The 17177-nt window shown below is 39.5% G+C and overlaps 1 protein-coding gene across 1 annotated transcript in view; it reads left to right on the top strand.

Moving 5' to 3' along the window:
- Positions 1–4476: 4476 nt before the first annotated feature.
- cxxc4 (CXXC finger protein 4) overlaps positions 4477–17177 on the top strand; it is a 38288-nt gene continuing 25587 nt past the window's right edge. The window contains exons 1-2 of the mRNA XM_023333261.1: positions 4477–4870; positions 8305–9243. Coding sequence (XP_023189029.1) covers positions 8419–9243 — 825 coding nt within the window. The 5' untranslated portion in view covers positions 4477–4870; positions 8305–8418. The remainder of the gene's footprint in view (positions 4871–8304; positions 9244–17177) is intronic.

Raw genomic sequence — 17177 nt, 5'->3', positions numbered from 1 at the left:
CCAAAAAATCACACAGCACTTATTTTCTTAAGCTGTCTCTCCTTTTCTTTAGCCTCATTTTTCTCTGCATCTTCTCTTTCTGACTATTAGTCTTTGGACAGTCCCTTAACATTTCAACAGGCTTGATGATATAAAAAAATCTTCATCTGGATTTCCACCAATACTTGACATTTGGATCGTGGATATTCCATGTTGCTGCACACACAGATGTTGAACACACTGCTCATATCAATTTGAGACAGCTGAAGCGATGGATTTACACCATTAGTCATTAGACATGCATGCGTCATGACATCCCTCCCCTGTGATTTCAGCTCTCATTGAGAAAATGCAGGCTACATCTAGTGAATCATGGTTATTAATTACTCCTCAGAGCTCACTTTTAAGCCTAAGGAGACATGGGAGGAAATAGGCGCACAGGCGGTGATGCAGGGAAAGGTGGATATGAACAAAGACCAGCCGCAAAGCTTCACGGCTCCCACTAAGGGTGACCCACACCAGCTTTGCAGGTAGAGGTGAGGAGCACCTTGGCAGGTTTTCCTGTGGGGCTATTATCGTATAGAGGATAAAATAATTTTCGCAAAGAGGGATTTTTTTTACACGGATATGGAATGTCTGATACTGAGAACATTGGAGAAACTCACCTTTCAAGGGTTGCTGGTTTTTTAAATGTAGCTGTCCATCATAGTCTTACTGATAAAATGTATTTTTTTCACCCTAAGAGATTGTTGGAGGCTAAATTAAATGCTTCAGAGCTGTGTTGTTCAAAAGTACTTATACATGTTGATCTTTTTTTTTATTTTGACATATTACAACTACAAACTTTTGTTTATTTTTACTTGGTTTGATGTGGTAAGTTAATAAAACGTAGGTGAACATTTTCCATCAGGAGTGTGGAAGCTAGTTAGAGTTGATGAGAAGATATATTAAGGTCAATACATGGTAGGTTTGAATGAAAAATATGTTACAGTTTGAAACACTGGGCTCAGTTGGAAATTCCTGCAGGACAACAACCTTAGCACGATTTATCACAAGACATCCAAATACAATGCAATGAAGTTTGTGGCTGTAATGTAACAAAATGTGAAAAAGTTTGAGGGATATGAATACTTTTGTGAAGCACTGAAGATAAATAAAGAGAACATGTTGTTTAGGTTTGATAGCTAAAGAATATTAAACCTTTGAGGGAAAACTTATCATCACACTAATAATATCAACAATTTCTGCTTTGTTTAAAGCATGATATGAAGAATAGTATTAAGTCTTGTATTATTTAATTCTTAGTTATAGTAACAAAGAAAAGGTATACTACTCATTTTATAACAGTTCTAAATCTACTACCACTAGCTTGCCTGATCAGTAAAAAAAAATACAATTCATCAAAATCTGCAGCAATACTGTCTTACAATACGGCAGACTCTTTCAAACATTTTACTGCGCACTTTTAAATTCTCACCAGTGGTACTTTTAATGTCTCTTATTTATTCATATAAAATGACCTAAAAAAATTAAAAATAACTAAACGCTATACTCAGTTCTCGATTTTGTATTTCAGATTAATGAAAAATTGTCCCAGTGGTATGCAATGTTCCCAACCAAACTTGCACCCCACCCTTATGATTCCTTCTTATGATTCAACCACAATTTATAGTTGAGGTCTTTGTTTCCTCACTTTTCTATCTATCGCCGGCTCTAAATACATTCATCAAAGTGTAGCCGTTAGCAGCCTATAGGCCTGTGTCACACAGCGTACCTAGAAGGGCTCTACGACTTAGAAATGTGTCGGTATAGCTGTCAGTTTGTTTACCCACACAAAGCCCGTCTCAGAGAAGACGCAGTGCAGGGACTGTTTATTCCTTTGTGACGTGCTGTCACTTTAAGTGACTTCTAATGGAAAGCTAGAATTATCAATTGAGTGAGTATTCAGCTTTCTTAATAGAAATTTCACATATTTAATCATGTTGCTGTTTACACAAAGCACAAAGGATTTGCTGGACTCTGATCAAGGAAGTGGTTTGAAGATGTCACAAAGAAATCTTTGCTCATGAGCTTGATGGATAAATAAAGGAAGGATCTGCTGCAGGGTCAGTGATCTCTAAATCAAGACAGACCTTCAGCTAACTTTATCCAACATGAAAATATATGGTGCATGAGCAGGCACCACACATATATATGAGTATATACTGTACATGCACGTCAAAATTTGTAACTAATTTCCAGCAATTTCTGACTAATCAAATGACTCTGACCTCCATTTGGAGTTTTCGCTGATAACGGCTCAGCAATCTGCTCAATTTCTTGTTCCCTCTCAAATTTCTAAACTCACTGAATCTGTTCACCTATATGAAAGCAGATGCTCTTCTAATTATTGGATATACTTAGCTGGATCTGTGCCATTCTCATCGTGTGACAAACAAAGCTGCTACCTACAAACTTGCTTCTACCTTTATATCATCAGCATCACTATTTTCCACTGCTCAGTCTGAACTTGGGAAGGCAGAGAACCAAGATCCTGGCAAAACTCCCCCTGCTATTCTACTTCAAGTCCCTACTGAGGTCTTCTGTTTTACTTTCTTCCAGATCAGACATCCTAGCCTCAACCTGTGGAACATCAAAGTGACATTATTCCTTCTCTCTCTATTACTTTGTGTATAATAAGACTTTCAAATCTCTCATTGCTTTTGGGTAACTTATATACAAAACACAACATATTTTCTAAAGAGCTGTCCTTGAGCGAGCTCGGAACAGGCTGGAAGAACATCAGCATGAAGCTTTGTGAGAAAGTGAGAGCTGATGATGATTTTTCACCCTCAGTCTGAGCAATGTGGGGTAAGATCATTAAGATGAAGGTGCCAACAGTCTGAAGGTGGTTGGGTTCACAGTTATTAGGTGCATCACTGATAAAACAATAGCTCATATTGTCATAGATTTAAATGTTCAAACCTTTTCAATAGAACTGACACATATAAACTCATCTTGTGTTTTTTAAGTGAACAAGTAAATGGTTTAGAGGTTTTAAGAGAGAGAGGAAGTGCTGTGGTCAGTTGAGACACAAACTGAGCTTGGCCATATTTCACTTCACTTCACAGTATCAACTTCACTGGCCATATTTGGTGGAGGAGAAGTGCTGAATATGCCAAAGCTATAGGGTCTGCAACCTGCAGTTAAAGAGCTATATATGTCTCTTTCTTCCATCCCCTCTCTTTGTAACTTTGGCCAAAAGTGATGCATGCCTGAGCTGTAATTTTGAATATAAAAAAAATTAAAAAAAATTAGCAGTTTTGCTATGAAATATCTGCTCAGAAAATATGCAACAGAATGACACAAATTATTAGGCTGCAAACCTTTTCACAGTCCCATATTTTATTTTGCCTCCTAGCTTTAAAATGAGACTGCCATAATAATTGGAGGCTGTTCAATCATGTTCTTATTTCACTCTGATGGTGTTAAGAATGCATCCTTCTTATTTGACCTTTTTCAAATGCTTTTCCTCCACTCAGACTGAGCTTAACCTATTTTGCAAAGAAGAATGAGCAAATTTTACAGTGTCTGGATACGCAGCTGGTAATGACTTGGATGGATATGAGTATCGTGTAAGCCATTGTGTTGTAGCAATAAGACTATGAGAATATAACACATGATACAGCAGGCTCTGAGCATGGATAAGCATAAGTTGCTTTACAGTTGCGCTCAAATGCGGACAGGTTAAAACAGTCTAAAACTAATACCGACAATTAGGACAGGATCATTTTCAGTGTGTGAATATTTAACAGCCCAAACAAGCAAATCCTACAACTGACATCAGTGTCAGCTTCTCTCTTATTGCTAAATTATCCACGAAAACTCAGAATAAGTGCTGAGTGAGAAAAATCCATCGTGGAGGTTTGATAGGAGTCTTGATTTAAAGCAAAGCTAATAAGCATCAAAATGAAGGAAAGCGCAAACTCTTAAACGGGGGGGATTCTAGGAATTAATGTTTCAGGAGGAGCCCGGGTTGTCAACTGGAGCTGATCTGAAGGCATGGGTGGCCGGCAGGCGGGATTTATAACGCGCCGGATCCCGGAGGACCCAGTAATTATAGCTGTCGCTGGACTGAGATAGGAAGGAGGGAGGGGGCAACAACCCGACGGAGGCATTTTATCTTAATCACAGCTCAGCGCCATTTAAATTAATTTGACAAGTTTCCCCTCCCCACACACACACCAAACCTTATTAAAGGGCGCGTTTGGAAAAAATGACACCCCGCTTCCTCCTCGTCGTTAAGGGTCCCGCCATGAAACAAATATGTTAGAAATGTTTGTGTCAAAGCGCGGCGCGGATACTCCTCTCTCTCGGTGCGCCCCTCCGAGCCACATCCCTCCCTCTCCAGTCCTCCCTCCTCCCCGGTGTTTCTATAGTAATTTCCAGCCAATGATCAGTAGGTGTCCACATCCCTGCTTCCTCACCTCAGCACCAATCAGCCACACACAGCGACAGGAGACACGGACCGAGCAGAGAGCAGGCAGACGCACAATACAAGAGGAGAGGAAGCACCTATATATATATATCCAGCGCTGCGATCTAGATTTCTTTTTTTTTTTACCCACTCTCGTTTTGGCTTATAGATGCACTTTTCAACCTCTCTTCCTAGTTTGGCAGGACACGCGAAAAAAATGCTTCTTTTGTTTTGAGCGATCTGAACGCACACACTGACAGAGACACAGAGAGACGCGGTGGCTCTGCTCCCCTCGGGCGGCTTGTCTGTGCGTCTTTTCTCGCATCTTTGCATTAAATCCCCCCTGCCTCCCTCCACATATCGCCTCGCAGTGATGTGCGGTAACACGGTGGCGGGCTGGTAGCATCTTGGGAGCCTTGTCTCAACGGGAACCCGGTAGGTGATGCTCACTCTCTCTCTCTTTCTCTATCTCTCTCTCTCTGTGTGTGTGTGTGTGTTTATCTTTTTCTCTGTTTCCTTTGGCTTTTGGCACCTAGACGCATTTTATTAGCCTGTTTCTGCTCCTGTTGCACTCATCTCTATGGATTTTTCACCTTTTTACACTGTTGCACCACTCACCTTTATTTATTTATCTTTTTGGATGATTTGACCTTTGATCTGAATATCTACCTATCTGCATCCTGTCTGATTTTCTCCACTCTTTCCTGTCTCTCTTCCTTCTCCTCCCCCTTTTTTTTCTCTCCTTCTTTTTGTCTGTCTCCCTCCAGCTCCAAGTATTGAACACTTCTGTCTCTGGAAACTTTGTTTACAGGCGGAAAAAATCAATGTCCGTGACTTGATTGCCTCTGGGCTGCGTATTTCGCTCCAGGGGTGAATTGATTAAGTAATAATGACCCTGAGGAGGTGCTGATCATTAAGCCAGCCAGGTTTTGTTTACGGGTGGCTGCTGGTCGACACTGAACTTGAAAATCTGGAAGAGATTGCACCCTGGTGTCACATTTTGTGTGCAGTAACTTCAACATTTCTTAGGAAAGAAATTGTTGCTGTTGTGGCAACGTGATGTCTATGGGGCTGTAATTTTTTTAGCTAACAATGAAGATATTTGCTCTCTTTGAACAGATTTGGGGAAGATGCATTTTAATAATGCAGTTCTAATGAGTGTTAGAGCTGCACCTATCAGATATGTTTTGGCCAATTTCCATCAATGATTTTAAAGTTCTGACCTGTTAATACAATAAGAACTATAAACAACCACACCCAGGGCATAAGTGTTTTTTACTGTCCAGATTGGTTAAACATTGTACAATAAAAGTTTGAAAAAAAAAAAAGAAATAATTATTTTTCCAAAAAAGCTAAGTTCTAAATTTTTTCTTCATTGGCTCTGATTGTTGATCAGTAGATCAAACGCTGAAAATTTAAATTTCCCCATAGTAATTTATTAAAAACTGAGAAGTCCCACAATTTTTGGTCCTCATAGTTTATCAACCATCATCATTTAGTGTTGTGCATGGTTTGAATGTAATGAAAAAAGTTTTAAAGAACATGTGCTTTAATGTAAAAGTAAATCTCATTGACATAGTGCATTATGAGGCAAACATCACACTATGCTAGAAAAAAGAATGGTATCAATCAGTACTACTGATTGAAGAAAAGCAATTTTAAAAATGTCTGTTGCCTTTAGTTTTCATCCTTGTTCCAGCAGAACCAGCAAGTCCTGGTTATAAGAGTTCAGAGTAATGCTTGGAACGTTTGGATTTAAAACATCTGAGATACTGTATATGTCAATGCTTATCTATTTAGAGGTCCAAAAGTGATAGCCAAGATCTCCTGATATACTCTAAAGAGAATGGAGAGACAGTGTGCCTGGTTAGAAATGGAGTGACATGTTAAAACTAATGTGACTTGGTTAGAAATTTGGCAGTGGTGCTTTGAAAAATCTATTGATGGTCCAAGGATGAATATTAAGTTTTTGTGAAAGAAAAATGCCAAATGAATAACAGTTTCCACTATAGACCATGACACAGTAAAATTAAACTTTTCCACAGCAAAAATATGGATGAACCAGAGATTCCTGAAAGTTTAATGTGAACTTTAATCAAAGTAAACCCCAAGATTCCTGATTGAAGATTTAGCAAAATAAGCAAAAGAACCAAGAATTTTCATTACCCTAGGTACAGTGTTATCTTAATTATGTTGGAGACATTTCTAGCCATCAAATTTATCAATAGTCCAAGCCCTTATGTCAGACATACAGCTTAAAAACATCATGAGACTTGGAAGCTGCGTAAAACAGAATGTCATGTACCTCACAGTGATGATAATGGTTTTAAACGTGCTCATAATGTGCTGAAAAGTAAATGTGGACCAAAATAAAAAGTCAGAGGAGAGCTTTATAGAACTTAGTTATGCACTGTCAGAAGGTTTATTAAATTGTCCAAATATGTATAAAGAAGTCTTAATGATTTTTTCTGCCATGAAAAACATATTTATTGGAATAAGAGGTGATGTCACACTGTGTATGTGAGAAAGGGCAATGATCATATCACACAGCTCTGTGGTGAAACCTGATTTCATAATTATTTCAAAGCAAAGACAAAATGACAATAGGGCCAAATCTTTAAACTTCCCCTCGTGTCTTATTGTAGTGTTATTAGCAGAACTCACACTTACAGTAAACGTGTATTTTCTGCTGTGTAAAGTACAGACGGGGAGATCTTCAAAAAGGCTGCCAACGTTTTAGAACTGTTCTGTTCTAAAGGATAAAACTTCATTTTAAACACTGTTCTGAGACTGAAAATAGCTAAAACTTCTTACCTCAGTAACAACACTGCTCTGAAGAGTGTCATTGTTATGACCAGCGCTGCTCGAGTATAAAATCATCCGATTACGGTCACCAGACGATTTCTTGGGGCGACTCCAGTGATAATCGATCTCAGCTTTGTGTGTACACATTTATACTTTGCTCTTTGTGAAAACTACGGATAGGATATGAAATGCTTGACGGTTCTAGCGACGGACCCGCAATTAAAAGAGAAAGCCCAGAAAACGGTAATGGAAGTAGGGAGAGATGTGTCTAATGGGCTTTTATCTGTGGAAACCAAATCCAGACAGATTGGTTGGAAAAGCAGAGAAAGGAAATGCCCTCCCCCCCACACCCTGCCCTCCACACACATTCAGGAGGCCTATCCTCAGGCAGCTGACACTGTGGTTGGTCTGGTCCATGATCTGGTTGTAAATCCACCGCTGGCTATCATTGAGGGCTGTCACTGTAATAGTGGCCATGAATGAATGCCAGGTGCTCTTAAGAGACACCAGTGAGGGTCTTGTTTACTCCTATTGCCGTTGCTGCAGATACAATCGATATATTCACTGCACTTTAGCTGTACCTTGAGTCCTGTAGAAAATAATTTGATGTGTTAGAGAAATCCAAGTAATTATTTTAAGATTGTGGCTGTTGTTGTTTTATAGTATGAATGAGGGTCCCTTCTGATGTTTCAAAATGCAGTATCACATACAAAACTATATTGCCGTATTGATATTAATGTCCTAATGTTTAATTCATTTGTTCTCAAGTTCTAAAAGTGTTGAAAGTGTTCCTTTTTTCTGAAATGTGCAAATATTTTTCAGCATTACAATAATTCTAGGCTGGCCTGTCACATTCATCATGTCACTGTCACCAGATGCAGGTCCATTTGGACTGCTTTTTAATAGCCTCAGAGCCTGAAAACATGTCACAGAAGGCTTCACATGTTCAGTTGCTACCTTTAGAGAAACTTGAAGTTGAAAAGTGAAAGCTGAATTTGCATAAAACCGTTTACCATTTTTCTGTACATGTAACTGTTATTTCTTCTCCGTTTTCTGCTTTCCAGTGCTGAAGAAGACACACCAGGATGGTTACTCATTGTTCCTAACCAGCTTCAGCTCGACAAAGGCCCGTGCACCTTCACACTCTCCCCCTGAACACTGACAAGCACTCCCCAGCCATGTCTAACATAAACAATGCGCTTTGCATTGAAAACGGACAAAATGCAGACGTGTCGCTCCTGCAGAAGGATAATCTCCAGGATGGTGGATTAAGTCAGCTCTTGGATTATAACGCAGAAATGGAAAGGTACAGGTCTTTTGCGAACTTTTACAAAACGAACGGTGCGTTTCCGCAGACTGCAAAAATTGCCCGAATCACGACGCCCATTTTTCCCAGCGCCAGAATTGGTATGTCCCCTTGGAACTGTGATAACGCCATGCTCTGGGGAAGGAAATCAGCGGCAATAAACCCTAATAGGACCAGCATGCATAGAAATGACTCCCAGAGGCCGGGGAAGCCTGGCGTGCCGCCAGAGACGCTGCAAATGGCAAATAATAATTTCCTCTCTACCTTATCCCCCGAACACTGCAGACCTTTAGCAGGAGAATGCATGAACAAGCTGAAATGCGGCGCTGCTGAAGCAGAGATAATGAATCTCCCAGAACGCGTTGGAACTTTTTCCGCTATTCCGGCTTTAGGGGGCATCTCATTACCTCCCGGGGTCATCGTCATGACAGCCCTTCACTCCCCCGCAGCCTCAGCAGCCGTTACAGACAGTGCGTTTCAAATTGCCAATCTGGCAGACTGCCCACAGAATAATTCCTCAGCATCCAGTGGAAACCCAGCGAAGAAGAAAAGGAAAAGGTGTGGGGTGTGTGCACCCTGCAGGCGGCTAATCAACTGTGGTGTTTGCAGCAGTTGTCGGAACCGCAAAACAGGCCACCAGATCTGCAAATTTAGGAAATGCGAGGAGTTGAAGAAGAAGCCTGGCTCGTCGCTGGAGGTGAGAACGGAGGCTCTGCTTCCCCTTCTTTTGTTATTATCCCCCTCGCACTCCAAAGCATTAACCTTTTCATCCAGTCACGTTCTAAGCCCTTGAAAATTGTTTCCATGCCCACCCATGCCTGAACATCCCCCTGCTTTCTCAAATCTGCCTACCCGCCTAGCCTAATTGGCAGTAATTAGGGGTGTTTGTGCGGAGCGCAAGCTGAGCTTGGCTCAGACACCCCTAATTGCTGCCAGTCAGGCTGGGGCTGGAACGCATCCGAACAACCCCGAGTTTGGCTCTGCTCCAAGCAGGGCTGGGAAATGGTTTTCAGCAGAGAGCCATCTCTCTCCGCACCCGGTCATTTTAACCAATTATGGAAGCCGTCTCTGGATGGGGAGAATCAATATCCCACAAAGCCTCAGCCACTGACCACCAAGAGATGGTGAGAGTGATGGTGGAGCTGCTGATGGCGTTTTTCAAAACACCCCCCTTCCCTGGCCCCAAAGTGTTGTATGTGTGTGTGTGTGTGTATGCGTGTGTGTGGGAGGTGGGTGGGGGGTGGGGGTGGGGGGGTTAATCCCATAAACTGATCCCCTTCCACACATTATGAATGAACTGATTGAAGTGTGGGTACACAGTATGCAGACTGTGTGTGTGGATCAGTCTGGGACAGATGCATATCAAGAGAGCTATGAAGGCAAACAGGTTCATTCAAGCTGATTTATTTTCTAGTTGACATTTGGGCATCAAGTGCAAAGGCCAAATATGAATCTTCAGCTGTAAATATGCTTCTCTTTGCCCTCAGACTCACACGTATGCCTACAGGGGCCTGGATGAATGTGTTTCTAACAGATGCAACCTGAGGCTCGGATAATTTGCTCATTAATTAAGTGATTACACAGAGAGGAAAACTGGGTTAATCATAAAGTGTTACCTAATCTACTTTTGGAAAAATGGCGTTTATGGATTCATTTGTTAAAACTGAACTTAAGACATCAGTTTGTCAAAATCTTTGCTCACTTTCGCCATCACCTCTTTATCTTTTTCTAAGATAATATAGACTAATGTAATATCAAATTACTGCTTTGACTCCTTTCCAGTGATCAAATGAAAATTAGTTAAAATTGCAGCCAAATTGAGATTCTGATCATATACACTTCCATTAGATCAGTGTTACAAATGTTAGTGAATAACAGGTTCTACAAAAAAAAAGAAAAAGTTTGGTTTTCTGTTGCTATTAACCAGTTTGGTCTTATATTAGTACATCACTGTAAAGATCTCATCCAGCAAATGTTTCATTCTTCAGCTTATAATGTGTATTCTGACAGTTTTCCTGTACAAATCATATTATCTCAGAATCCCACCCATGTGATCTCGGATCGGCACCAGGCGCGCTGGAAACCACATTAGAGTACAGGAGGTGTTTGCAACCTGATCTGACGATATTAAAAGATTACTATTTTTTTTCTTCTAAACTGACTTAAAAGTTGTGTGAAAGTATTTAGCAGAAAACAGTGGCTGTAACTATGTGAAATGTAACTTTAATGTTAGAACAAAGGAAATGTAAGACAGTGAGCTCATATCATAATGTTGAAACTCTGTGTTTTTACAGTTATTTGTTTACAATGAGCCAAAGAACAAAATGTTGGTTGGTTGTTGGTTTCATTAAGCCTACATCAAACTCCTGTTCTTTCCTCTGATCCAGATAAGAGTCTGTGCTGTGAAACCTCCATTTTATTGGTGTCAGCCAGAACTTGCAGAGGCGGAAGCAGAAAGAACTGACGCTAAGTGAGTGAGCCCCAGCACCAGTTTAGCACTGGAATTGGTTTGATAAAAAATAAAATACAAAAGAAAAAAAAACAGACTAGAGGAGTTGATACTCAGAGATTCAACTTTATTTTTATGCATGGCTACTAACTGTGGAACATATAATTTACCAAATGGCCAATCATGACTCATTTTGATAGGATGATGCTAAAAAAAAACTTTTTTCCTTTTTAGAATCTAACTATCTGTCTTCTGTTGAATAACAAAACTACTATATTTTTCAAATTGAACAAACAAGTTGTAGTTGTTTCTTATGTTTAGGGGCTGGGCTAAAACAAAAAAATATTGAAACAAGGCAGATTATGCACCTCCTCACTGACAACAAATTGGCCAGTTACTAAAATAGATGTTAATCAATTTAAAAACAAAACCTCAGTTACTGACAGTCTTTGATATGGGTTAGATGACTTTCTGTCCAGCATATGTCAAATAGGTATTCCAGAACTTAATTTGATTTCCAATCAGGAGTACTGGGTGTCCATGGTGGTGTAAAGTTGATATCTAATTCACAAACAAAGGGATATATTAGAGTTTTCAAGAAGTCTGTACAGCTTTGGACCATCTCGTGGTCAACATTATATGTTTATACTAGTTCAACCTTGTCTAGATTATTTTACTCTGACCAGAGATGATTTAAAATACAGTTTGAGATTTGGAAAAACCCAACTGGATTCATGAAAAACAAAAACGAGAGTATTTTTGATGCTGTATTGGCTTTAGGAACATCTTAGGGAAAAAGGTGAAAAGCACAATATTATCTTCTTGCTAAAATAATGGTGTAAGTATTTGTTTTTGCCAAAAATGATTTAGGCAAGAAAAAAAAAATAATTTGAATTGCTGGACTGGTCAAACAGAGACCAAACTATTGTACATTGATTCCAGATGGTTCAAATATTTTATTTTTAGTTAATCTGAATATATCGCTCTTCATTTTTTGATATTAAGTATTCTAAACACACCATGTATGCCTTTCAGCTTACATCATGTTTTCTGGCTACTGATGTCGTTGCTCTCATTTTGGCCAAAAATATTTCTCACTGAAAACAAAAGTGTTACAGTTTGTTAGTACAGCTAGCGGTTATTTGGGAAGAAGTTGACTTTTGAAACTAATTTTTAGAAATATGTATGTTTGAATTATATTTAATGACTTTTAATGCAAGAAACATTGTTAGGACAATAACCAGGGTCTCCCTTTTTCAAATAAGTCTAAAGGTGAAAACCTAAAAGAACCTTGCATTTTTTGCATGAACTCACAAGTGTCCAGGTTTTGAATGCCTCTAATGCACTATGAGGTAAACTGAGTTTAATTGATGTAGCTTTTGGACAGTGTGGAAAAACAATGCTGCCCTTGGTTTAGTGTGGACTGGATGTGGATGCTCCAAATGTGTCAGTTTCATGTTCGAACAGGTGCCCCCAAACAGGTGCGCAGGAAGCTGAATTCATGTTTATTATCCGAGGGGAGACTCGCTTCTGGAAAACATCTATTTGCAAAGAAAGGTGGAATTAGCAAGGGTGTGCAGCCTCTAAGCAAACCTGCACTTGCTTTTAAAAGCTTCTTCACCTTCTTCAGTAATTCATAGGATGGACTTTTCCGGCAGTAATTGTTATTTTTGGCTCTGCGTTTGTAATTACAGGTGAGGCTTTGGCTACGGAAATGCTTTTGAGTCAAAAGCTGTGAAGGAGGAGGGAAGCTCCTGAGTTAGTTTTGAGATATATATTTTATTTTTTTTTACATGAACCTTACATTAATGCAAATACAGTGCCATGCAAAAGTGTTCAGTCTTTTACTGGGTTGTATGTGATGGACCAACACAGACCAGTAGAATATGTGTGACATACATTTGTACTCTGCTACTCCTAAACAAAACCCACTATAAATAATTGCCATCAGAAGTTGCTTAGCTAGTAAAGACAGTCTACTTGTGTGGAGTTATATTGTTTCTCAGTATAAATTTGGCTGTAAATACCTTGGAGGTTTGTTAAGGAATATTAGGGAACAAACAGCATAATGAAGACAAATGAGTACATCGGACAGGTTGGGGGAGAAGTTTGAAGCAGATTTAGATTGTAAAACAATTTCCCAAGCTTCAAATATCTCTCAAAGCTCTGTTCAATCAGTGGTCTGAAAAATAAATAGTATGATACAACTGCAAAATTACCACAACATGGCTCACTACCTTGAAAACTAACACTGCACATCACCCTGAACACACCAAACCAACTAGGTGACAAACCCTGTAGTGGTGGCAGCGTGATGCTGTGTGGATGCTTTGCTGTAAAACTGATCGGGACAAGTCGATGGTAAGAGAGAAGACACTTAGCACAGGGCAAATCTGAATGAAAACCCTTTATGCAAATCGAAACTAGGGCGGTGGTTCACCTACCAGCAGGACAACAACCCTAAGAACACAGCCACAGCTACAGTTCCATGATTTAGATCAAGTAATGCAAATACAAATATGTGCATCACTTTTCAGTTTTATTTGTAAAACCAAAAAAAGAAAAACACTATCTATGCTCACTGACATAAAGTGAGCATAGATAGTGCTCACTCTATGAGCACTATCCACTCACACAGGCAAAGAGGTACACAAGCACAGAGTAACACACAAGCATGAGCTGAGCGTACCTTTTTGCCTCGCAAGAGACGATAAGCTACCGGCAACCAGTTAGATTTGCCTGTCAATGTTTTCCACATGGGAATCACCCTGAACTAATTATATCTTAAGCAGCGGTGGAAAATGCAAATCAGAATTTTACTCACACCCCTGAAATCGGAGAGCCAATTTAATCTAATACCCCCTTTAATTTAGCGCGCTAATGCAAGGCCCTGGAGAATTGCCCCGTGTCACCGCCATGCCGTTCTGCAGCAGATCCTGCTCTGTCTCGCTGCTGCTACTCCCGCTTCTGCTGCTGCTCTCAGGCTCCAGGATGGATTAGTCTGGCAGATGAATCTCATCTAACCTAACATTTCCCGAGCAGTTACCTTTGCATAGCTCGAGCTCAGATGGCTCAAAGGTCCCACATTAACATTCAAATGCTATACTCATGTGAGAGCAGGAGGAGACTTTCTCTTTGTTTGCTGCTTAAGCTATTTACGACAAACTAACTTTTAATTTGTCTAAGAAGCCAACAAATAGCTATAACTTGGTAGAGTAAAAATAGGTCTTTGCATTTTGGAAAGTGTAAATGGAAGGAAAATACAAACCACACTAACAATCTGTGAGTCCAATTAGCTGTTTCTAAACCAGCAGTTTGTAGGTTTTGTAACCCAGGATTTTCTGATTATTGCAGAATACGGCCATGTGCTAACATAATCCATAAATGGCTCACACAGAGCTGTCAGAAAATGTGCAACGTTTTAGAGAAAGCATAAACATTTCACATTTATTCATTCATGAATTCAGTTAATGTTACATTATACCTTAATTAGAAATATGACCTCAACCGTTCTCCTTTTTTGACACAGTCAAGATAACTCATCGCAAACATTTTGGAAAAAAAAAAAATCTTTAAAAATGACTCATTTGTTTTTGTTTACAATTGTTGGATGGATCATTACTTCTTAAAATCTTATTTTGTAAATCTTTGTACAGTTTGCATATGGATGAGGAAGGTAAAGGCAGTTTGTCATATGGCAGTGGGATATGTTTGTCTTAGTAAATATCTGTTTGTGTGCCTTCCTCAGCATCATTTGTGTAGCAGGTATAAACAGGTTAATGTGTCAGAAAACCAGAACCACTGTCACAGTTACTATAGCACTGATGATGATGATGATGATGATGATGATGATGATGATGATGATGATGATGATGATGATGATGATGATGGTTGAAAAATGCTCCCAATGATACAGAATTATAGTTCTGAGTGCCAAATCTGAAGTTCTTTTAAAGAAAAGCATATACCTGGGTATTTGAGCCAAAGGACATTCATGGATTATTTTTTAATTGTATTTTTATTTATCTGAAAATAGATTAATATTTTAATGTAACCAACATCAGTCAGACAAAGAGAATGCTTGCAACATTAAGGGTATTTAATGCCTTAAATGTAAGGTAAGGTATTAAATACTTTTCTAAGGTATTTATTTGAAGCTAAGGAATAAAGAATAAAATGCTCAGGAGTATAAAAACTATAAGTTAACATTAGCATCCATTCTCTATTTCTATATGACTTCCTAATAATTTGCCTTGAGGCACATATTCTTTCAATTGCAGTTAATTGTATGAACTAAGGTTTGAGTATGACATGCATCTGCACTGGCTAATACAGTCTTTCTTTTGTTGCACCTTCCTGTAAAAAAAAAAGTAGAGATGGAAATGACTGTTGATTCATTAGGCTAAAAACAAAAATTATTAGTAATTATTTATGTACTTATTAATTTGTTAAACTTTATTTTACAAAATAAAATGTTTAAGAACATTTACAGACATGACATCGCTAAGATTACCTTCAAAGAAAAGACCAACTAAGAAAACAATAAATTTCACAAAATATGTAAAAGAGAAGATGATATTCCTAATTTATCAAATTATGCAACACTGTCTGCATTATCTGGGCCTTCAAAATCTTTCTGATTTTGCAGATAATCAATGTTTCAACATTTTTAGAGTTTAGTCCTGTCATATCGCCCACACCTAAATACAATATGGTACTATGCAACTATGCAATACGATATAATAATGAATTTGAAGACATTTGCTCTTGCTCCAAAGACAGAGTAAAGAACATGCAGCTACATCTAAAGAGGCTTCGATTTGCTTGCAGCATAAGGCTGAAGGGAGACCAGGATGAGACTGAACAGATTGCTCTTTCAATTAACAAATGTCAAAGGCCAGCATCAAGTGATGTGTAGGAGAACAGTATCTCAGCATAGGGAGGGATGCTCACTCTCTCAGTCTCGGTATTTGTGCAGGGTTGGTTTGACTACATGAAATGGTTGAGATGAAAAGGCGGCATGTCTGTCTGGAAACCTTTGCTGTAGCGATAAAAGACAAGACCCCAAAATGGTAGAGAGGCAGGACCTCGAGGAAAATAGCCTGGATTTCAGCCCCTTAATGAGAGTGGGGCTAGCCAAATAAGCAGCGGCCGCCAGGTCTAATTTGTTTTAGGTGTGCTCAGAATAGATAAGGACAAATCTGTGGCCTTCACCCCCACTCCCCCCCACCAACCTTTGCCTCTCTGGAGATAACACCGGCTGCTCCAAGTCAATCTCTGTGGGCTAAAGAGAGGGGGTGAAGAATAAATAAAAAAAAATGTGAAGGAAAAACTCTGAAGGACATGTGGCCTTAAGATCCATGGATCTCTAACTTACTGGATTTATTCAAGCTTAAAATTTGAAAATTAACTTGGTCACAGAGGTCTGGAGGAGTGTGGAAAAAAAAATAAAGTGAACACTGCCACGCATCGCAGCCTAAAGGGCAACGGTCCACTCCTGTCAAGACAAAGGGAATTTGCCATCTGAACAACAATGCAGACCGCTTAATTATACAGATCTTGCCCTGCAAACTACCCCCAGTTATTTCAGAGCCCAGGTCCCCTTTAGTCACTGTCATGCCCTTTTTCTCCTAGACCGATTGTACCATGTGGATTTTCTGTCAGCTTTCATTTGCACTGACTCGCTGTCCTCTCTGGGCCAATGCTGTGCTTTGAAAGGCGCAAATGCACACCAATGAAGAATTCCTCATCCTTGCCACGGCCACCAATTAAGGCCAAAGCGTAATTGGAGGCGTCTGGACGATGGCCTTACATTATGTGGTCTGTCGCCTTCTCTGCCATCGTTTCATTTAACATCCGTGGTTCAGTGGAGAGAAGGAGGACTTGTCATTGTCTTCATTATAGCGTAAGGAGAAGCTAAGAGAGAGACGGGAACAGTGGTGAAAAAAAGCCCAGTGGAGGGTGGACAGCGTGAAGGAGCAGGTGTGGCAAGACGTTAATGTGCTGCGCTTTAAATTTTAAATGGAGAAGAATAAATTATTGATGTTAACTCGGGCTGCGAAGTTAAAATGTATCTCGTCATTATTGAGAGACTGTAAAAAAAAAAAAGAAAGTCTGAGAGGAAAGTCTTCAGTAAAGATGCACAGAGTATTGCACCACGATATTGGGCCAGTGTCGCTCTG

The sequence above is a fragment of the Xiphophorus maculatus genome, chromosome 5 (genome assembly GCF_002775205.1).
Source record: "Xiphophorus maculatus strain JP 163 A chromosome 5, X_maculatus-5.0-male, whole genome shotgun sequence".
In the NCBI taxonomy this organism is placed as follows: domain Eukaryota; kingdom Metazoa; phylum Chordata; class Actinopteri; order Cyprinodontiformes; family Poeciliidae; genus Xiphophorus; species Xiphophorus maculatus.
Note: the sequence above shows the minus strand (reverse complement) of the source record. Positions and strands in the feature narration are given on the sequence as shown.